A 24,180-nucleotide genomic window follows, 5' to 3' on the forward strand; every position below is an offset into this window, starting at 1 on the left:
TACTAGGTGTGAAACCCGTGTAGTCGGGTTGATTAAAAAAATTTTATATGAAGATATAAACTTTAAATATTTTTTTTAAAGAAAACATTAATTATCAAAGTGTAAATATTATGTATTTTTTAAAATAAAATTTCAAAAATATATATACAAACAAAATGACAATGACATTTTTTTAGTTTGTCAATAATTATATTTCGACCATATAACATTTTTTTTAGTTTGTCAATAAAAAGCAACAAAGTTTGATTTTTTTTTATATAGACCATTTTGCCTAAAATGACAATGAACTTTAAAAGAAACATGTCAATTTTCAATTATATATATTGAAGGAAGCTTATTAAAATTTGAAAATATAAGGAAACAAATTAGTGACACATTAATTACTTTTTATAACCTAAAAATTAGATAGTTAATTGAGAAAATAAAAAATTACCACAAATGACAAGTGAAAATTAATTTCCAAGAATTAACCACAAATTTACATTTGTCAAAATGTATAAGAAATTGACAAGTGGCAAAAAGTTCTTTATTTATTATTGAGGACTAGTTGTGAGACCTATGTATTAAATGGGTTAATTTAAAAAAAAATTAAATATAAAAGTCAAAATATTTGAGACCTTTGAATTTTTATGAAAGAAAAATAATAATTTATTATAATGGAAATGTTTTTTATCTTTTAAATTTAAACAGATAATTTAAATAAAGAAAAGAAACTAATGAGCTTTAATTTTGAGAATTTTGAAATTCAAAGGTATTTAATTTTGGGAATTTTGAATTTTAAAGGTAAGTTTATTAATGAAATTAATATCTATTTATTGCAATTATTAAATTAAAATATATTATGTGAAATTAAATAAAATAGCAAAACGCATAAAATGACATGTGGAAAAAAAATTAATTCAAAATAATCACAAAATGACATTTGACAAATTGAATGAGAGTGTGACAAGTTAAAAAAAAAAAACCTTCATTTATTATAGAGGATATATACTATGTATCAAATTAAGTATTGTACACTTTACGAAAAAATAAGTAGAAAAAGCATGAAGCTAGTGAAGTAACAACAGCATGCAAAGACCATTCAAACTTGAAGCGAAGGTTGTAGACATCCACATGAAATGATTGAAGAGGGTTCACCAACTATTAACAAGAAATGCATGATCCAACTTGAACCACATGGACCATAGAATCCAAAGAAACTTTCAAAACACAAATTTTAGATTTTGGAAACAAATCGTGGCAGGTTATAGGTACAGAAGTTGTGCACTTTTTATGCTATTTTCCACTAATTTCAAACAAGACAAGTTCCCTTTGTGTTGGTGGGATATTGTTGAGATTTCACTAACCTCTTTGTTCACATGAAAGATTCAACCTTTTCTTGAATTGAATACCAATACTTCGTCCAAAAAGTAAATTTTTTATTTGGTTTATAATATAATCCAATCATATATTCTCTTTAAAAATATTATTAAATCTATTTCGGATACAAAACTAAAAATATGATCATTTTATATTTTGTCATGTTATCTAATATATCACTGCTATTACTTATTATCATGTTTGGGTATTCAAATGTAGAAAGGTTGTGTTTCACCAGAAAACAAGATCAAACAAGATCCGAATCCTTTGGTATTTATTTTAAGCAAAGATCTATATCACAATTTTGGTTGAGAAATAGATAATATTAAATAATTTTTTTTCTTTTTTTAATTTAACTTTGGATTACAATAAAAATGAAAACTAGGGACTTGAACCACCATCAAAGATCTACACAGTTAAATTGAATAGGTCAACTAACTTACTTATGACAAGGAGGGAAAAAAAACATTTATGGCATATGGAAAAGTCAAATACATGCACAAAAAAATAATACTAATTCAACTTGTGATTTATACTTAAATTCTTTTAAAAGAAATTCTTAATTAGAAAATTTGGAGGAAGACAAGCAGACAAGCCAAGCCGACTTATCTATTAACATCTGTTACAGGTACGATTAAATATATGAAGGAATTAAATCGTATACAATGACATCAAAAATATCTAATTGATATTTGATAAACTTTGAAACGAAAATGAGAAAACAACAAAGGGATTCACATCAAGTGCTGGATTGCATTAGAGGCAACAGTATTTATTTGTGGAGCCTGCTCAAATCCAGACTGGTGTTAATTATAGATAGCAATGGCAGATGAAATGGAGAAATTCTTGCAATATGCTCACGCTTTCCAATACTTTTCATCATTTTTATTATATATTATTTAATTGATAAAACTTTTGTATGAAAAAGTTTCTACCACCAAAAACATTCGAAATTCTGTCTCTTACATGATTATTGATTTATCTTTAACAAAAAACTTTATGATATTAGTTATAAGATTTAAATTTAAGACCTACAAATTAATTATAAGTTTGATAAATATAGACACGATTTTTTTATTTATTGTATCGTCAACTTACGTGAGATATGTTTTGGCATTTAAGACGGTTTTTTTTTTCTTGAAGCCCATAGTTTTCACAAGGATCAAAACAATGTTTCATATTCTTTATATTACATGTACTTATATAAAAGTCATTTTTTTAATTTACCTGAGTATAATATATGGTTTCATAAATTACGGTCCGATTTTTTAATTATATAAAAACAAAGAGGAAACTCATGTAATAAATCGAGAATTGAATTGAAGCGTATTTTATACTTGCACACATTTAAGACACGGATTAAGAAGGTGGTCACCTAACAAGTTGGTAAGCTAGGAAGAAAGCACTACATTAATCACGGTGGTCGGTATTCTTCAACCTAATTAATATGTATGGAGTTTAACGAATTGGTCGTCGAAAACTTGTTTTCAGGTATGTATTATCGAGATTCTATGTCAAAAGAGTGGAATATATATATATATATATATATATATATATATATATATATATATATATATATATATATATATATATATATATATATATATATATATATATATATATATATATATATATATATATATATATATATATATATATATATATATATATACTAGATTATAGCCCGCGTTAAACACGGGAAACGCATAAAAAACATATAATCGTTTATAGATATTGTATAATGATTATAAAAAAATATATGGTTATTGGTATTATTGAAATGTGTAGAAAATACATTGAAAACGATAAATATATATAATCATTGAAAGATCTCTTTGTAGACATCATTTTTTGTTTTATTAGTTGAACGACTTTCTTCGTCTCATATAGTTATGATATTTATATATTTATAAGCATTTTAATTAGACGTTCCTTGCATAATAATGTTACCTAATTTAAACATATCTTGACAACTAATATACCGTTTTTTCTATTGCATTAAATATTGACAACTATTTCATTTATTCAAATAAAGTTATGTAATATAATTTATAAAATGTTAAATGTTATATAGATTTAATTTTAGTATATCATCAATGGAGATTCTTTTCTAAATCATGATTGGTTTATTTTAAATTAATTATAAACAAAAATGCTAACTTTTATGTTTGTTCTTATTTATTTAGTGTTCGCAAGAACTTTGAATTAATTTTGGCGCAACTTTGAATAATTTTAGTATATCATCAATTATATGAAATATAAAATAATGACATTTCATTACTATTGTGATAATTTAGTTTATATATTGTATTTTCACTAATCTTAACGGTCTTATTTTTTATAATAACCGTAACGCTTTTACTAAATGTATTTCTTACAAATCTCCTAATATCTTATAATTTTTATCTTACTTTATAATTTTTCATAACTATGTTATTTTCAAGATTGGCTGCTTTAATAGTGTTTTTTTTTTCAGTCTATTCAATTTTATATTTCATTGTACAACATCATCGTTTGTATGTATTCTGAAATTTCACTTTAAAAATGCTTAATATTTACACCTTGATATTAATTTTTTTAATAAACTCATGTAATAATTATGGAATATATATCTCATTTTAATTAACATTCACTTCCTTTATTATATCAAATTCCTCATTAAACGGATATACTTTTGGAAAATAATAATTATAATAGGGCAGCATTATCTAAGACGTAAATGTTTGATATATTTTTGGAGAAAAAAATCAGGATCATTAAAAAAAATTTATATAAAGAAAATACAAATTTAAATTTGTTGAAATTATGGATGAAATTACTGGCGAAAATTTATTTTGGAGGTAGTTGTATTTTGTAAGGTATAATAATATTACAAAATTTGAAATATCTATATTTGTTGTGTAAATTAATAAATTTTATTGTTAATATACAAAGATAAAAAAGTAGGTTGATATGATATACAAAAATATAATAATTTCAATGATATTTTAAAATCATGCCAAAATTAACCGGATTCTTATTACATAAAAATTTAAAAAAAAATCATAATCATCTCTATTATATAAAAGTAACATTTTCGTAATTAATGTCAGTTGCCAAGATAGTTAATTTTTGTTTTGTTAAAGGTACCTAATATCTTTTCATGTTTATTTGAAAAGTTTCAGAAAAGTAGTTAACTGATTTCATGTAATTTGTGACAAAGAAAATCAAAATATATGAATACATACATTTGATATAGGAACAAAAAAATAATCGAAAAAAATATAAAAAACGAAAGAAGGTACTGACCTTCTAGCGTACAAGAGTGAATGTTTATAACAGAGAATGATGATGGAAGTTATAAGCAATATTAACGATGTTGTAGGAGAAAGTTTGAAGAAAAGAAACAATTGAAAATAAATGTGAGTCGCGGATTCAATGATGAATCGTATATGTATGTGATAATTTGAATATAATTTTTCGATATTAATGATTTCCTAATAAAAAAAAAATTTATATTAATGTTTACTAATATAAACGGATTTATATTAATGATTGATATTAAGGCCTTGATTGAAATGATTTGTTAGTAATATGTTTTTAAAATTGACCATATTAAAATCTTTATAACTGAAAATTCAAGATGTAAAATATGGAAAGCTTTTATTGGAATTAAATACATTCTATTTCAACGAATGGAAGCTATTGATTGATGATTGGAAATCATTTATTGTAATTAAATACATTCCATATGGGGAAGATGATGTCAGCAATTTGATCTAATGGTGGAAAAAATAAGATTGAAATACAATCAATGATCCAGATTATTTAAAATGATGTCATAAAGTTTCTCTTTTAATAATATTTAATATATATATATATATATATATATATATATATATATATATATATATATATATATATATATATATATATATATATATATATATATATATATGGTGAGTTGGGTGTAGGGCGTTTGAGTTGATCAATCAATAAAGTGTACAAATTGGTATTAATTAAAATAGTATAAATCTGAATGGTATGAATTAATTTAAATTGGTCTGAATCAACTAAATTATAATTTAATTGCATATTTTTCATAATTCGGTTTTAAGAGCTAGGACATTACAAAATATAAATATCTTTAACGTTACCAAACTTGAGTTGTCAAGTTAAATCCACAAATTATTCAATCATATGTCATCTTACTCAACTCTAGTAAAATATAAAAAACAAATAGTTTAGTTATGACAACAAAGTATATTAATACAAGCTTTTTATTTGGGAACCAATTAATAATTTAATATATAAATTATAAATAAATAAATGCACCGTTGTTATTAAGTTTGTTTGGACTATTCGGTTTTTATTTTAGTATCGAAAATCTATTTACTAATAGTTCGAGTTTGGTTCAAACTAATCCACAAATCCAAATATATTATACTCATCAGATCAATACAAATTATCTGATTGAATACTTCGGTTTTATCCGAGTAACTGATAACCCTAATCGATGAAACTAAGGCTTAACAAAATTATTTTGGTGTTCAATTAAAATTTAACTACATATATGGTGTAACTTTTATGTTGCTTTATTTGTATGTTTCACTTTCATGTCGCCATTGTTAATTTACTGCCCTTGATAATTTATATATATATATATATATATATATATATATATATATATATATATATATATATATATATATATATATATATATATATATATATATATATATATATATATCCTGTCAGGGTGGTTTGTTTTTTCCTTTTCTTTGTCTATATAAGCTTGATAATGTTGATTTTGAAATAAAATGTTTTTTGTTGTGTTTTACTAAAAGTCAATATAAGAAAACAAATCATTAATAAGATATAGTATATAAAGTCAAACGCCAGAGAGTAAATCAAGATTATATTGAGCTAGCTAGCAAGCAATTAATGTTACTGGTATGGGTAACCAACTAACCATTATCCTGCATCTTTTAATTTAATTTTATATTAAAAGAAGAAAATTAATCAAGAAAACGTAAAACTAACTTCTTTTGTCAACTGCCCTTTGCACCCTTCTAATTAATAAGTACTCCTATAAATTATCCTCTTCATCTCTTCCTACGTTCCCTCATCACATTCACAACATACCTCCTTCTCTCTCTCTCTCTCTCTCTCTCTTTCTCTCTCAAGAAAACACACACACACACAGATCGATGGATTTCCTTATGGTGTTTCTCAGGTTAGCAGACTGGGCTGTATACCAGCTGCTAGCTAACTCATGTTACAGAGCCGCAATGAAAGTTAAAAACCATGGCTTTTTCTTATTAAGAAACCACCCACCTCAAAAATCACCACACCACCAGTTTCCATTGTTCCCTAGCTTCACATCATGTTGTTTTAAAAAAGATCAACAACAAACCATAGTCTGTGACATTCAAAACACCATACTCTTAAACTCAAAGTCTTTCTTTCCATACTTCATGTTGGTTGCTTTTGAAGGTGGTAGCATACTCAGGGCATTCATCTTGTTGTTATCGTATCCTTTGTTATTTGTTCTAGATCATGAGCTAGGTCTAAGGCTAATGATATTCATCACCTTTTGTGGGCTTAAGTTGAAGGACATGGAGAACGCAGGGAGGGCAGTTTTGCCCAAGTTTTACCTTGAGAACTTGAACCTGCAAGTTCATGAGTTCTTTGTGTCAGCGAGAAGGTTTGAAAGTAGGGTAATGATCTTTACGAGGGTGCCAAGAGTGATGGTTGAAGGATTTTGTAAAGAATATTTGAGTGTTGATGATGTGAGGGGGACCGAGTTGCATAGTGTTGGGAAATATTTTAGTGGTTTTGTGTCAAGTTCGGGTGTACTTGTAAAGCATAAGGCGGTGAAAGAATTGTTTCAAAATGAGAAAAAACCGGATATTGGTATTGGAAGTAGTGGTCTTCATGATCAACTCTTTATCTCCCAATGCAAGGTATGTGTGATTTCTTGAATTATTAACTCAAACCAATTTTATTCAAACTATTCTTGATCAAAGTCTCTATTGCTTTCTTTTTATTTTTCAATCTTTTCATGAATGGTAAGTTTCTCATTCATAAGTTTACTGATCAATTAATAATACTTTTGCCAAATGACCCTACCATATTAATTTTACCACATTAATTATGCATTTTCTATGTGTCGAAATCTTGGAGGTTATACTTTTAGGCTTTAAATATCACTTTCTATATGAAAGTTGCCTTAACTTTATGAAGTCTTTTGTGAAAAAGTTGCAACTTTTTATTTACGTATTTTCTATTTAGGTTGTTGACTAGAAAAATCGAATAATACGTTAATTACATTCTATCTTGAACCTTCAAAATCCTTTTCTTACCCTAACCTTTTTGATAAAAGACCGTCACGGTTTTCTTTTAACCAAACTTTTTATTCATGAAGTCTTTTGATTTAACGGTTGTCGGTTTGAGATTTGCCGATCCCCAAAAGCCAAAAAAAAAATAAAAAAATACTAGTAATAATTATAAATTAGTTATAGCCAATTGTGCTACCGAATTCTTGGCTTGAAGCGATATCCATTAACCTTTTTACAACGACTGATCACAGGAAGCTTATGTGGTGACAAAAGAAGATGGAAAGAAGAGTGCAAGAACAATTATGCCAAGAGAAAAGTACCCGAAGCCTTTAGTCTTCCATGATGGAAGGCTAGCCTTCTTCCCAACACCATTAGCGACCTTATGCATGTTTCTATGGTTTCCTCTTGGCATTCTGCTTGCAATTGTCAGGCTTTGTGCAGGCATCTACTTGCCTTACCACATCGCACGCATCATAGGAGGTTCAACAGGCGTAAATATAAAGATTGAAGGTTGTGATTACTCATGGGAAAAGAAAAACAAACGAAACGGTGTTCTCTTTGTTTGCACACATCGAACCCTTTTGGACCCTGTCTTCTTAACAATGACCATCGGAAAGCCGTTGACAGCTGTTACTTACAGCCTAAGCAAGATGTCGGAGATGATTTCACCGATAAAAACTGTTAGGTTAACAAGAGACAGAAAGATAGACGGAGAAACCATGCACAAGCTACTGAGCGAAGGTGATTTGGTTGTTTGCCCTGAAGGGACAACTTGTAGGGAGCCTTATTTGTTGAGGTTCAGCTCATTGTTCGCAGAGTTAACCGATGAGATTGTGCCAGTTGCGATGAACACACATGTGACCATGTTCTATGGGACAACGGCTAGTGGGCTAAAGTGTTTGGACCCTATTTTCTTTCTGATGAACCCTAGACCAACCTACCATGTTCAAGTGCTTGGAAAATTGGCTAAGGAACTTACATGTGGTGCTGGAGGTAAGTCTAGCCATGAAGTGGCTAACTATATTCAGAAAAAACTTGCAGGTGCTTTGGGGTTTGAATGTACAAATCTTACTAGAAGAGATAAGTATTTGATGTTGGCTGGAAATCAAGGGATCGTTGAAGATCATAATAGTAAAAGTACAAAATGCCCATCTAGTTAATTAGTATCTTAGTATTTTCAAGATCAGTCTTTTGGTGTTCCCATTAATTATTATTTTGAATATATTTATTTGAAACACTGTTTTTATGTTCAACCTCTCATGTATTATAAAATTTTTTCTTTTTATTTTCCTTCGTTACACTAATTTATGTGTGGAGCAGTCACAAAATTATCAAAATTTATGGGCCCATTTAAGCCTAGAGGGGTGATGGTCAAAATTTATTTTCTTTCGTTAGCATGTCATGTCAGAATTTCACGTCATCAAAACTGACACGTCATTATTTCACGTCAGCAAATAACCGGGTTGACCGGTCAAGTGGTCAAAATTGTAATAAATTAGAATACATAGTGTCAAATTTGAGACAAAATAACACAATGTCAAATTTGAATTTTGATGTAAACTTGGTGTATTTTGTGTTATTTATCCCCTTATAATTTGTATTAATTTTATTTAATTTTTTATATTAATATTATTAATTTAATGTAAGTAGAGTGAGCAATTAAATTTTGAAATTTTAAATGGTGAATAAATTTGTTGACAAGTGGCATTACATTAATTATGATATCTAATATGATGACACATGACAAAAAGAAAATAAATATAATCTTTTATTAAAATACTAGTTGTGAGACCCATATATTACATGAGTTTATTAAAAAAAATAAACATGAAGATCTAAAAATTTAGAAAATTTAAGAAAAAGAGAAAAATATTTAATTATCAAAATTGAAGTGTTTATTTATCTTTTAATTTGAACTAATAATTTAAATAAATATACAACTAAAATAATTTGATTCAATTTAGAAATTTAGAAATTATAAGGAAAGTTGCATTAATGAATTGGATATATATTTATTATTTCATATATTAATTTTAAGTATTAATATGAAATTTAATAAAATAGAAAAAACAAAAAATGACACATAAATATAATTTAATATAAAATTATCACGAAATTACATGTGACATAATGTATAAGAGGATGACAAATGGCAAAATTATTTTTATTTATTAAAGACGATATATATATATATATATATATATATATATATATATATATATATATATATATATATATATACACACACACACCTTAATAGGCGTTTAGCCTCAAATGATGACTTTTAATTAAAAGGTACAAAGCTTTATGCAATATTTACACTCATTTTATGCATTAAAATCTTATTTAGTCAACAAAAATCAAATAGTCAACTACTAAAATTTAAGTAGTACAAATGATAAAAACATAAAGTACAATTCTATAATACATGGTCTCATTTTATCGCTTAGATATTGCACCTAACTCACATTCATCAAATTAAATCAGTCAAAATAAAGACTTATTCAAAATTTGTTCCTTGATACGATGCATGAAATTGGGGATTTGAGTCCTTTTTCTCATGTTTCTCTTCTGTTTATAAAGAAACGTTGCAACCACTTACAAAAACAATTCTAACAAATCGTGAATTGTTTCTCATGGTTCTCTCTCGGTCTCTCTCCTTCTGTTTCTCTGCTCAAAACGACCATTGCCATATTCTCTTCCCCATCTCCCTTCCTGTACATCAACATTGCTACCCACCGGACCACTCACCACACCACTCGGACCTCACATCTGATCAAAGCACCACATCCCCGATTCAGTGCATATCCGTCAATCTATTCATCCGTTGTATTTCCTCTGTACGGAAATGTTTATACTCAAGGGTGAGAAGTACTAATTACTTTTAGTTTATGATGTTACGTGAATCACTTCATCTCTACCTTCATAGTTTATCATTTGGTTTATCGATTCAGATCCACCGCTTATACATGTTGTTTCTTATATTAGGTCAAGGTAAGTTGAAAAATCTTTATGTGTATAGCCATGATATTTGGTATTCTTAACTTAGGATTTTAAAGACTACCTTTGATGTTGATTCTTATATTTACAGTTTTAGCCTACCATGTGCCCGATGAAATGTTTAAGATATTTTTTTTATTAAACCCGGTTGGGTTCTGATTTTCGTCTTTTGTATGGTATATACCATGAAATCACATAAATTTTCACTTGAATTTACCTTCTTAATTTTTTGTAGGTTATTGTTGTAGCCTCTTGTGTTCGTGACTCATGACATGTTCTTGTTCTTACTTAATCTTCATTATGGCTTCAATGGGCTTCTGCCAATATTCTTTTTTTAATTGTTCATTTCTAAGAATTGTTGTGATTTTTATTTGCATCTGCTTTTGTCTGATTACAATTGGTTAAACAAGGGTGGGTTCAAAATAACAAGATCAAACACGAAAGGAGATATAAGTCTTGATGGGGTGTTCAACATTGTATCATATAAGGATGTGCCCAAGCTTCAAGTTAGTCTTCATTTTTTAAGGTAATCCCACATGATTCCAAGACTTCCAATTGCAATATTTTTCTGTTATGATTATATTAAATGGTCGATGTTTGATGATCATATTTATGTATACAAAGGGGATTGTGTACCACATGATAGTGTTGGCTACTTTGTAGTTTCTATGTGGAATTTTCCAAGATAAAACATATTGTAGCAATATTACCATAATTAAGAGTTTGTGATCATATTAAAAATGTGTTTGTTTTGATAAATACATATTTAAGAAAAATAAGTAACATGTGCATATCTATTCGCTTTGTATCCCTTGGGATTTTGTCTTTTACAACTTTTTGTTAATAATGATTTCTTCATGCACGTTATGATTGGTGATGACTCATACTTCTTGAAGAATGCCCAAACAACAAAAAATTTTGCGTCTCTTCGTATATTATAGTTCTCTCTCTCTCTCTCTCATACACTCTTACACACGCTCTTACTGACGTGTTTGTTATTTTCATAAATGTGGAAATATAATTGTACTTTTTTGTGGTGACTTGGAATGCAAACAACAAATTTTAGCAACAAAATGCAAAGTTGAGACCAAAAGAATGCTAGAAACACCAAAATGCAAAGTTGAGACAGAAATTGAAAAAAAAAAAGGGGACTGAGACCAAAAGTAACATAGATTTCACTAATCTAGGAACTCAAGCACAAGAAGGGCCTTTCATGTTAGGTGTTGGGTGTCATAAAGGATGAGTTTCTTTGAATGTATGCTCATTCTATTGATTCCTTTTTACCTAAAACACCTAATGTTTCAATGTTTTTTCCATTATCAAAGATATATTATTAGTATTGATTGAATGTTGGTTTTTCTTACATGCTGTGCAGAAACTTGCAACCCTACATGTTAACTGTGAAAACCAGAGAAAAATCAATGAAACAGAGAATAGATGAATTGGGAAGAAGCAGGTCATCCCCCTGGCTAGTCTTACAGGTAAATCACTATTGCTGCTATATGGATTTATTATTTGTTATCTACTATATATTTGTTTAATGAATAATTTGTATTATTATTTGTTATCTACTATATATTTGTTTAATGAATAATTTGTAAATTGAAAATTTTCTATTATCTCGGTGAAGAACACGTCAAAAGTAACAAATACGATCTATAATATTTATCAACTATGCTCAAGGTACGCTTTGATTTCATGTATCTACTTCTCGCCACTTTCTCATCCACCTGAAACTCATTTGTCTGGGTATCTATGTGTCTTTGACATTATGTATTGGAACTGATTTAGCTGGAAAAAGTTTATATCTGAATCTGAGGTGAATTTCAAGCTTAGCAGATCTAGATAAGTTTCATGTCCCTTTGAAATTATTTTTCAAAGCAAAGCATTTTCTAAACAATATTTGTGTGTATGTGTGCATCTGTGTGTTTTTTGGGTTTTAAACCAATAAGAAATGTGATATTGATAAAATTATATTTTTTTTAATCTTTTGGCTTTTTTTTTTTGCATTGCCTCTGTATCTCTTCAATTAATTATATCATTGATTTATTTCCTGTTTGATCTATGCAGTGATCACAATTCAAACAGTTTGTACCCTTATCTAGAAGTATGTACACTATGTTTGCAAATTATTCTTATTGTTATTATCACTTATATTAATGTTTGGTTAATTTAATTTTTCTACAAGATTGATGTTAACAATGATAGATGGTAAGAAGACACAATTGATTCTGCAATAAGATATTATTATATTAGGTGTAAGACTCATATATTACATGAGTTCATTTTAAAGAAAAAATATGAAATTCTAAACATTTGAGAAGTTTGAATTTATAAGAAAAAAAATAGAAAAATATTGAATTAAAATTAAATTGTTTGTTTTTCTTTTAAATTAAACAAACAATTTAGATAAATAAACAAATGAAACTAATGAAACTTTAATTTAGAATATTTGAAATTAGAATTGTAACACCCGTAGATCCGGGCTAGACAATTTAGAGGCAATAAGTGTCGAAAATGAATTTTTGGAAAAGTATTATTTAGAATAAATAATATTAACCAAGTTGTAGAACATGTCTCAGGGTTTCTGTAGATATAAAGAACGCTGAAATCCGAGTTATAACGAAGAAGTTATGGTCCGTCGAAGTTTCGCGGCAAAACCGGCATGGCATCGGGAAGCGTAAATAGTGAATTTATGATAGAAGACTTTTTTACTTTAGTAATCTAGACAAAAGTTGTAGTGTACGTTAAACCGAGAACATACAAAAAAAGATCGCCCAAATCTGACTTCGTATGAGGAAGTTATGAATTTTATAAGATTTGGCTTAGTAGTGCACGACCCGAAACTCGAATTTTAGTTCGAACTGTTTTTGGCTTACGTGACATAAAAAAGAGTTGAATATCTCATTAATAGGAACTCAACGGTAAAAAGACAGACGAAAACGAAGTCCGTATGAAGGAGTTATGAATTCTTCAAGGTCATTTAACAGTCTAATCTTCTCGTACTGTTAAATTTAAGATTGGTCGAGAATTAGCTGACGGAGTCAAAACAAAAGTTGTAGATCTTGTTTTTAACTACATGTGGAAAAAAAAGAACATCGAAAATGGAGCTCGTATGCAAAAGTTATGAATTTTTGAAAATTGGCTGATTTTCACCCTGTGTGCGATGCCACGTGTCAGCACTAGGTTGCGCCTGGTTGTAGCCAGCCTGGCTCACGACGTGAATATAACCACTCGCGGTACGGGGGTTCCGGTTTGGAGGGCTGCTTGGCTTGCTGGATTTAGAAGTGTTTATATGAAAAAATGATCCTGCCCTCCGGTGTTCCATGTCTGACCTCGTCTGTATATAGTGGGTGAAAAGTATTGTGTTAACGTTTATATAATAGTAATAATAGTAGACTATTAAATTAGTCACAGTTAACGTCAGACTAAACCCTAGTGATATTGATACTAGGTTTTGTCGAGGAAATTGTTTTAAGAATAACGAAGTGTTGTCCGAGTGCGGAGTCACCACCTTACCAGGTGAGTGCATAGTTACTTTCATCTTATACATAGATATGAAGTATTTAATATAAACTACGTGCTATGTGTGCAAATTGTCCGAATACTTGTTGTCTATGCTGATGAAAAATTTTTATACATGTTTTAAATGATTTAAACTATATACTTATTTTATATCTACAAATATGTTAGGTATAACATGGGTAGATGAATGACGAGAGATAAAAGATGATGTGAGTAAACATTGGCAGCTATAAATTTAGTATCCAATAACATTGGCAGCTATGGACTTAGTGCATATTGGACAAACGATGGTAGCTATGGACTTAGTACCTGATATATATATATATATATATATATATATATATATATATATATATATATATATATATATGTTGGTAGCTATGGACTTAGTACCTACACTAGTAGCTATGGATTTAGTACCCGATGAATGAACTTTGGCAACTATGGAATTAGTGTATTGGAAGCCATGGACTTAGTGACTGTCTTATAAACCCTGGAAGCACAGGACTTCGGAATGAACGAATAGATGACTCTTAGGGTAGACCCTTGAGAGTAAGGAAGATAATAGGGATGGGTAAATGGGAAAATTATGTGGAAATTAATGAAATGAAAAAAAACAACAAATGCTATGTGGAAAATTAATTGAAAATAACCACAAAATGACATATGGCCAAATCAATTAGAATGTAACATTGGGCAAAAAGTTCTTTATTTATTTATTAAGGATGATTCCATTCCAGAAAGTGTTTGGTTGTTGAATGAATGAAAACTTTCAAAACTCGTGTTTGATGGCTCACCATTCCTAAAGTAAGGGTTGATTGGCTAAAACATAAATATGATGAAAATATAAGTAATTTTTTATAACTTCTACCCGTAACAAGTTATGCGTTCAATATCTATCTCTAAGAATTCGTAAAACAACAACACTCATGAGTGCATAACAAAATAGGTTTTTTTTCTATTACTTTCCACAGTCATTATTTATGGGCTTATATTTTATTATTTATGGTGCACAACATTATATGTTACGTATGAAGAAGAAATCATTTTTTTTCTTTTTTTCATGTAGTCGTTACAGCCCAAAAAACCGAAATATGTGTTTTCTATAACCGTTTTTTTAAACCGATCCAGTTAAATCCTAACTGGCGGTTTAATATAGGTTTTTCAAAAACTTAAAACCTTTTTTTTTTTTTTTTTTTTTCAGTTTTTCTAAAAAAACCCGATTTCTTTAACCAAGAAAAACATATTTTTTTTGACATAATTTCACTTCTTAAAAACCAAACTAATTATAACCGAATCCAGTTTTACTATAACATGCTTTTTTTTTTAATTTGGTTTTCAGAATAACCAAACATGTGTAAACCGGTATTTATGTACCTCTAGGTATTGGAGGGGCTTTTGAAGGAGGGGTTGTTTGAATAACAATGTACTTATTTACTACTAGCACTATTGTGATTTTGGTCCATGTTTAAAGTGTTATGCTCTGACTGGCTAAATGTAAGAATAGCAATTTACATACATTTTTTGTGTAATATAACATCATATTTTAATTACTTCACTTAAACTTTTTTAAATTAGTTTTCATTTTCTTTTTAAATTGTACTTTAATTTCAATTTTAGCCGTGCAGTACAATCATAAGTAGGATGCTATAAAAAAACATATTAACTTCGTTGCCATTTCTTGCATTTTTCCACACTTTTAGAACCTAAAGTGTCCCCCGAAAAGAAGACAACCGCAAAAAAAAAAAAAAAAAAAAAAAAAAAAAAAAAAAAAAAATCCTGAAACGATAATCGTATGCGCCATCCGACTCCGTCTCACATTAAATATATTTTTTTGTCAAACTAAAAGATACATTTCCATCATCAATTTTCATATTTCAAATAAACATTGTCAATAAAAAAAACTAATTGACGAAACAAACTATTCATCACCCACTGTTTAGCACAATTAATAACGACAATAAAGTCTATCCATCACATGTGGCGTATAAATAAGTATTGGACAATTAATAATGCACAATCAATTATATGTTCATGTACATTTGTAAATAATCATAACTTTTCATTTTTAATTATTATTGATTTCGAATTTGTTAACATGACTTTTATTGATAATTGTTTAAATGTAGGAATGTATTTGCTCAAAAATAGTAATCGCCTCTAAGAACTAATTTCTGAAAGAAATTATTCGTATTCATCGCTTAGCGCGGGTAAACGGATAATATATATATATATATATATATATATATATATATATATATATATATATTTATATATATATATATATATATATATATATATATATATATATATATATAGAGAGAGAGAGAGAGAGAGAGATGTGAGTTCAATTGAGAAAATAAAAAAGGTTGAGAATGGGGGAATCATTCTCAGCCACTCATTTAATCTAAGCATAAAAAGACACGATGACAAACTTGTAAATATGATATAATAGTCTTTAATCACAAATACGTAAGTGTAGAGAATTAGATAATAATTGAAATTCATTCTAATCGATCGTTATCATCCAAATTTCTCCTCCAACCTTCAACAATCATCCAGATTTCTTCAATTAAATCATCGATCAACGTCATCCTGTGTTAATCAATAATCGATCTTCGTCAATAACACGTTTATCAACAGCATTCAACAGTTGACAACAAAAATTCGTTTTTTGCTCTTTCAATCCAACCTTCAATTATGCTTGAATACGAGCATATCTTCAACATCTATGATTAATTATACTTCCAGCATCATTAGATCAACATCATTAATAATCAACAAAAAATTCAATTCATATCATTTATTCAACATCGATCATCAAATATAACATCGAAATTAAGGTTAGAAAAAGATCAAATCATTTTTTGTTTGAAAATTTTCATATATTTCTCTACCAATCAACTATTTTGTAAGATTTAAATAGTCAAAATATCATATTTATCACATTTTTAAAAAAGTTAACTTGTATGCACTCCAACTGTTTGATGAAATGCATAAACTAAATTACCACGTTATATTCATATATGAATATGTTTTCTCACCTGAATCAATATATGATTATTAAAACACAAAACAAATATGCAAGTATGTATGTTATTCATATATGAATAACATATAAAAATTATATATTTCTGAAAACACCTTCTAATATTCATATATGAATATACTGTGCAATATTCACATATGAATATACCAACTATTATTCATAAGTGAATATACGATCTAATATTCACAAGTGAATATACTATGTACTATTCTCATGTGATATACCATGTAATACTATATGATATTCATATATGAAAATATCATCTAATATTCATAAGTGAATATACCATCTAACATTCACAAGTGAATATACTATGTAATATTCACAAGTGAATGCATCGTCTAATATTTAAATATGAATATACTATGTTTAGTATATGTTATATTCATATATGAATGATACTTAAATTGTAAAAAAAATTAATCATAGTTTTTATTCATAACTGAATAACGAATGTAGTGTAGTAAAAACATGATTCATTTTTATTCACTTGTAAATAATGATAGCTGAAAATATAAAAAAAATAAAATTTTTATTTTATCTTAAAACTATATCAATATGGATGTCTATTTGTAGAGAATAAAAAATCATGAATTTTGGTATATTTAAAATTATTTTTCGATAAAAATAGCTTCTTAAAAATTAAAAAAAAAACGAAAAAAACTATGTTTTTGTATATATTAAGGTAATGTTTAACATAGTTTAAGGAAACATGTTTTGTTGGAAAACACATGTGCATTCGTTTCCCATTTCCACCGGTACGTTGGAGGCTTTTGCGGAAAAAATAAATGATTGGTTAAGAATGATTCCCCCATTCTCAACATTTTTTTTTCTTAATTGAACCCTCCTCTCTCTCTCTCTCTCTCTCTCTCTCTATATATATATATATATATATATATATATATATATATATATATATATATATATATATATATATATATGGTGATGTTCAATATAGAACCATAAGGAACCAAAGAACCAATATTTTTTTCAACTTTTATAACTTATTTTTTATCAAAAAAAAACTAAAAACAAATAAATTCATAACTTTTTATCATTTTCCTAATGATATCAAATTCGATTTTTTTTACGTCAAATTCACAATGTGAATCCGAAAAATATTTTTCACATTCACAATGTTAATATATGAATTTAGATATTTTTAGATTTTTTTTCGCTAAAGAATAAGCCCTAGAAAAAAAAAATTGGTTCCTTGAAAACCAATAATTATGTTTCTTTATTTATATATATATATATATATATATATATATATATATATATATATATATATATATATATATATATATATATATATATATATATTATCCGTTTACCCACGCTAAACGATGAGTACGAATAATTTCTTTCATATATTAGTTCTTAAAGGCGATCACTATTTTTAAGCAAATACATTCCTACATTTAAACAATTAACAATAAAAGTCATGTTAACAAATTTGAAATCAATAATAATTAAAAATGAAAAGTTATGATACCGGATTATACCAAAAAATTCATATTTTTATCAAAAAAACTCACCTCTTTTTTCATTTAAAATTCTTTTAGGCCATATTTTTTTATCAAAAAAAAACCGACTATAACGTTGTTCTCAATTTTCGTCATCTTTCCATAGAGATTCATATTGATATATAAAAAACGATTTTTTTTTCGAAAAATACCCATTTCATTTTGCTAGTTTTTTTTTTTAATATTTACGTTTATTTTTATAAAAAAAAAACTAATTATACCAAAAATATTAATTTTTTGTACTCTATTAATAAAAATCAACACCGACAAAAAAAAACCTCGAACGGTGTGGATTCACACTGTGAATCTAAACTGTAAATATTTCAATTTTCAATATTCACAATATAAAAAGCTTGATCAGTTCAGATTCACATTGTGAATCTGACTTACTATTATACACACTATAAATATGAGGAAGTTCAAAAAATAAATAAATAAATAAATAACCTTGACCAGTGTAGATTCACACTGTGAATCTAAACTGTAATATTTCAAATTTAACATTCACAATGTGAAAAAGCTCGATCAGTTCAGATTCACACTGTGAATCTGACCTGCTATTATGCACACTATGAATCTGAAATGGTTCACAATATGAATCTGAACAGGTTTACAATATGAATCTGAACTAAAACATTGTTTTTTTTACTCGAATATGAATCTATGTTTAAAATGTATAAAAAAACATGAACTTTGATATATTTAGTATTTTTTTCTATATATCATCATTGATCTCTTTGGAAAGAGGAAGAAAAATCGTGAACAACGGTATCCTCGAGTTTTTTTTTCGATAAAAAACATGGCCTAAAAAATTTTTTAAAGGAAAAAAAGGAAGTGGGTTTTGTTATAATTTGGTGCATGTGCGTCCATTGTAAAAGTTTACAACCATTCCTTTTGCCGTTGATCGCTTTAAATTTCGACGTTTTGGATTAGTTCCTTGGTTTCTTGATTAATAATGGTTCTCAATTGAATTTTTTCATATATATCACTACAAGAAAAATAGCCTTTTACGACGCGCAAACCACGACACTCATTGATTTATGTTACGCAATGGAGAGTGACGTTAAAAAAATGTCATCTCTTCAGAAAATTTAAGGATTTTGGTCACGCATTATTGCGTGCCTTTAAATTAGTGTCAAAAGAAAAAAAATTAAAAACACGGAGGGCGTTGTACCTTAAATGCACGCCCTCTATATGTGTCGCTTTATAATTTTAATGAACGCGCGTTCCTTAGTTACAAGCGGGAAAAGAAAAGCCAAAAAATTAGAAAAGCCCGCTACCCTCCCTGCCCTAAGCATTTTCACGCATCTTTCATTCTCCTCACACTGTTGTGCAACTTCTCAATCAAAGATCGAAGGTTACGATTTCATCTCCATCTCTCGACTTCATCATCTCAATCAAGAAAAAGGGCTTCTGATTTCCATTCATCTACTTCATCGTTGCTGTAATTTCACCTTCTTCATCTCTCTGCTGTTATTGAGAATACTCGCCAATAGTTTTCTTATTCCCCACTCGATGTTGAAATTTTCAGAAAAAGCCCTAATTAAGTATTATACTCTCAAGTCTCAATATTAGAATCCAAATATTAATTCTCGTTTGTTTCTTATTCCCCACAGATAAAAAGAAAAAGGGGAATTAGAATGACGAAGGTAGCGGGAGTTTTGGTCCGGTGGTCGTGGTTCATCTATCGAGAAAGGAAGATGGGAACGCAAGCAGCCATGGTGGTCGATGATGGAAATCAATCGAGAAAGGGGAAGCACCTCTGGTGCGGGATCGATTTGACAAAAAGAGAAGGGAGAAGCAGCGACGCTTCTCTTGTCTGCCACAGCTTGGGGGGAGGTGCTCCGGTGGTCTCCTTGGCTGTTCTTCCTTGTCGCCAGCAGATTACATGTAGGGAGGGGACTCAACTAGTCCGATGGAGTAGGACAAGTAACGGCTGGTAGATCAGGATGATCGCTCTATTCATGAGGAGGAGGAGGAAATTATTGGTTCCAGGTGAGCCTTCCTTGGCTTCTTAGACTCCGTCATCGGTAGAAATCGGAGGACCTTTGGGGTTTGGACAGATCGAAGGAAGAAGAATGAAGAAGTGGTGGTCTTTGGTGATTGAAGGTAAACGGATGGGGTTTTCTTGAACCTCACAGGTCGTATTCTTTCTTAGATTTAATGCTTTCCATGAATCTTTTTTGGTGATTCCAACACACACATAAATCAGCATTCTCTCAAATTTCTTTGAAAATCCAATTGTTTACTTGAACTTCCTTCTAATTAAAGCCATTGGTAGAAGCCTTTCATCAGCTCGAATCTTAGTATCTTTCCATCCATAGTCTGTAATACTAATACAAACGCAAACAAAACACTCCTTTCTGTTTTCCAATTTCCACAATGGTTTCTTCTCAATTAACTGCTTTAATTGAAAACAAGCCATTCAAATCCTCCAAGAACTATTTCCAATTCCCAAAAAACCCTCCCAATGAAACATCAGATACTCTTGAATTGGACTTTTCTGATACATTTGGTCCTCTCCCACTGCCAGCTGGCAATTATGAAATTCCAAGCGATGACCCTGTGGTCATTTACAGCCGTTCACATTCTTTAGTGGGTCCCACGCCATGTGTAAGCCACTTGCTGTATACTGTATAATTCAAACTTGTAACAAATTCTGTGAATTAATCAAAAACCCTTTGTGTGAATTTTGTAGGTATTGGCTCTTATTATGTTATTAATTAAAACATAAAGTTTTTTTCACAATATGCTCTCTGTATACAAAGAATGTGCTAAACTGTCATAACTTGTTACATCAAGCATTTTCATTCTAATTATTTTTATTCATAAACCAATTTAGATATAAGTAAATTATTGTAAAAATTTCAGGTAGACATGGTAGTTCTTACAGATGGCAGCCGTATTCTTGGGCTTGGTGATCTTGGGGTTCAGGGAATGGCCATACCTATTGGAAAGCTCGATATGTATGTTGCTGCTGCTGGTATCAATCCTCAAAGAGTATGCTTCTTCTTTTTTTTAAATCACAACTTCAATTTATATGCTATACTACTTGATCAAACACATTCCCTTTGACACTCCCGTGTGAAAAGAAATTATAAGATGTTTAATGGAGTGTTTGGTTTGTGAATGAAATTGGACAGATTAGGAATATAAGATTCCATTATGAGACCTTTTTGGTTGCCAAATGGATGGAATTCAATCCCATTTCTTTCATTTGATATATATTTCAGTAAGTAAACATTAAAAAAAAAGTTTCATTTATATATGAACCAAGCAAAAGAATGAAATTGAATTCCATTCCATTCCAGTTTTTGTCAACTAAACATGTGACAAATTACAATTCCTTTTAATGGGTTCATCCCCTCAAATAATATTCTATGAACCAAACGAAAACGTGGTGTACATTCTCACTCATACATTTGGTCTGCATTGCAGATCCTTCCTATCATGCTTGATGTTGGAACTAACAATCAACAGCTACTAGATAATCCCCTTTGTAAGTGGATAAGTGTACACAAACTCATTGTATAGCATCTTTAACTTTACCCACAAGTTAATATTATTTTAATTAAATGATTTCTTTTTTAACTATATTTACTTTGACAGATATAGGACTACGACAACCTAGATTAGAAGGGGATGAATATATATCGGTAGTGGATGAATTAATGGAAGCTCTTCATGCACGTTGGCCAAAGGCTATTGTCCAGGTTCATTTTTTTAAAAGCTTTCAAATGTTTGGTTTTTTATGTATGTTGAATTTATATGAAATCTTTTATGATTGTCCATGTTAAATTAGTTTGAAGACTTTCAATTCAAGTGGGCTTTTGAAACTCTTGAAAGATACCGGAAGAAGATCTGCATGTTCAATGATGACATACAGGTTAGAATCTGTCTAATGCTTATGCTCCTTGATTTGAAACATCAAGTTATTGTTTGGTATGATGGAGTCAATGAAGGAATGGAATGGTTCATTCCACCGGAACGAAAAAAAAAATTCATGTTTGTTTTGCCTGATGGAATGATGGAATGGAATGGGTGATTCCTCCACTTGTTCTTCTTTGCAGGGAACTGCTGGTGTTGCATTGGCTGGATTACTTGGAACTGTTAGGGCACAAGGTCGCCCTTTATCAGACTTTGCAAACCAAAAAATTGTCGTTGTTGGTGCTGGAAGGTACTTCACACCATCATTTCTCCTTATATATATATATATATATATATATATATATATATATATATATATTATGAACTTTAACTTACATTCTGTATGGTTTTCAGTGCAGGGCTTGGTGTTCTTAAAGTGGCCTATCAGGCGGCTGCAAGGATGGCAGGATCAGAAGCAAAACCTCAATTTTTCCTACTTGATAAAGACGTATGATTTTACGAAAATGCCCTCGTCCAACTTACCATCTTATTCTGTTTCTATTATTTTTCAGTGAACTAATAGTTTGAATAGGAAATAAAAAGGGGAAACGTAAGTGCGTTGCTATTATGAATATAAAGTTTTAAATTTTTTTTGGATGCAAGGTTTGATCACAAAGGAGAGAGGTTGTATTGACTCAGCAGCTGCACCATTTGCCAAAGATACTGGAGAGGTTGAAAGTTTAGGTCTCCATGAGGGATCTGATCTTCTTGAAGTGGTACGTTACATCTATTTTTGGAATAATTGTGTTTTTTTTAGTTAATTATATGAAAAACTTTTTTGAAAAGAAAAAAAAAGTTATATACTTTGCAAATGGGGATGCCAATTTTATGGTGTTTTGCAGGTCAAAAAGGTCAAACCTCATGTTCTTCTTGGTTTATTTGGAGTTGGAGGTGTTTTCAATGAGCATGTATGTATTCTTTTTTTGGTTTAATAAGTACTGTATAATTTTCTGTACTTTTTTGCTGATAGAAACCGTGAAGCTTCTGTTGGGCCACACATTATTAACCACTTATTTCTGTTTCCTCTTAAATCAAGGTAGTCTATGGGTATTTTTTTTTATGTGAAGCTCGTCTTTTTTGCAATGATAGTCTATGGGTATTTTTTTATGTGAAGTTCGTCTTTTTTTGACTTTTGACTTTTATATTTTTGCATTGTGTGGTTATAATTTGTTTCAGACATCAGGAATCTTAAAGCAAAATGAAGTGAATTCCAAAAGTAGTACAAAGATGGAATCACCTATTCCGATTCCAATAACCTCTTATTTTTGTCATTAGTTAAAATTTTCAGATATTAATATGAAGTGTTTTATAATTGGTTAATGTATAAAATGAGTTTGGTTTCAGGATGATGCTAAGTTGAAGGATGCAGTTGAGAAAGAGGTTGGTAGGATAAGAGGTTTGGTTGGATTAGCTTTTTCCACAGCACAGAAGGTTAGGGACAGGTCTATATTTTTTTTCTTGATTAAGTCTTGTT

At 29.1% G+C, this 24,180-nt stretch overlaps 2 protein-coding genes across 2 annotated transcripts; both read left to right on the plus strand.

The window, feature by feature from the left end:
- The first annotated feature begins 6,443 nt into the window (after window positions 1–6,443).
- Window positions 6,444–8,964, plus strand: LOC111916339 (glycerol-3-phosphate acyltransferase 1). Its single transcript, XM_023911990.3, has 2 exons — window positions 6,444–7,304; window positions 7,931–8,964. Exons 1-2 carry the CDS (start codon window positions 6,549–6,551, stop codon window positions 8,837–8,839), a joined length of 1,665 nt encoding a protein of 554 aa, XP_023767758.1. The 5' UTR covers window positions 6,444–6,548; the 3' UTR covers window positions 8,840–8,964.
- Window positions 8,965–21,621: 12,657 nt separating this feature from the next.
- On the plus strand, window positions 21,622–23,200 carry LOC111900459 (NAD-dependent malic enzyme 59 kDa isoform, mitochondrial-like). The gene is made up of 6 exons (XM_052768151.1): window positions 21,622–21,779; window positions 22,218–22,278; window positions 22,389–22,492; window positions 22,582–22,665; window positions 22,850–22,956; window positions 23,061–23,200. The coding sequence occupies exons 1-6, from the start codon at window positions 21,657–21,659 to the stop codon at window positions 23,158–23,160; spliced, it is 579 nt and encodes a 192-aa protein (XP_052624111.1). The 5' UTR covers window positions 21,622–21,656; the 3' UTR covers window positions 23,161–23,200.
- The last annotated feature ends 980 nt before the right edge of the window (window positions 23,201–24,180 follow it).

The sequence above is a fragment of the Lactuca sativa genome, chromosome 2 (genome assembly GCF_002870075.4).
Source record: "Lactuca sativa cultivar Salinas chromosome 2, Lsat_Salinas_v11, whole genome shotgun sequence".
Lineage (NCBI taxonomy): Eukaryota > Viridiplantae > Streptophyta > Magnoliopsida > Asterales > Asteraceae > Lactuca > Lactuca sativa.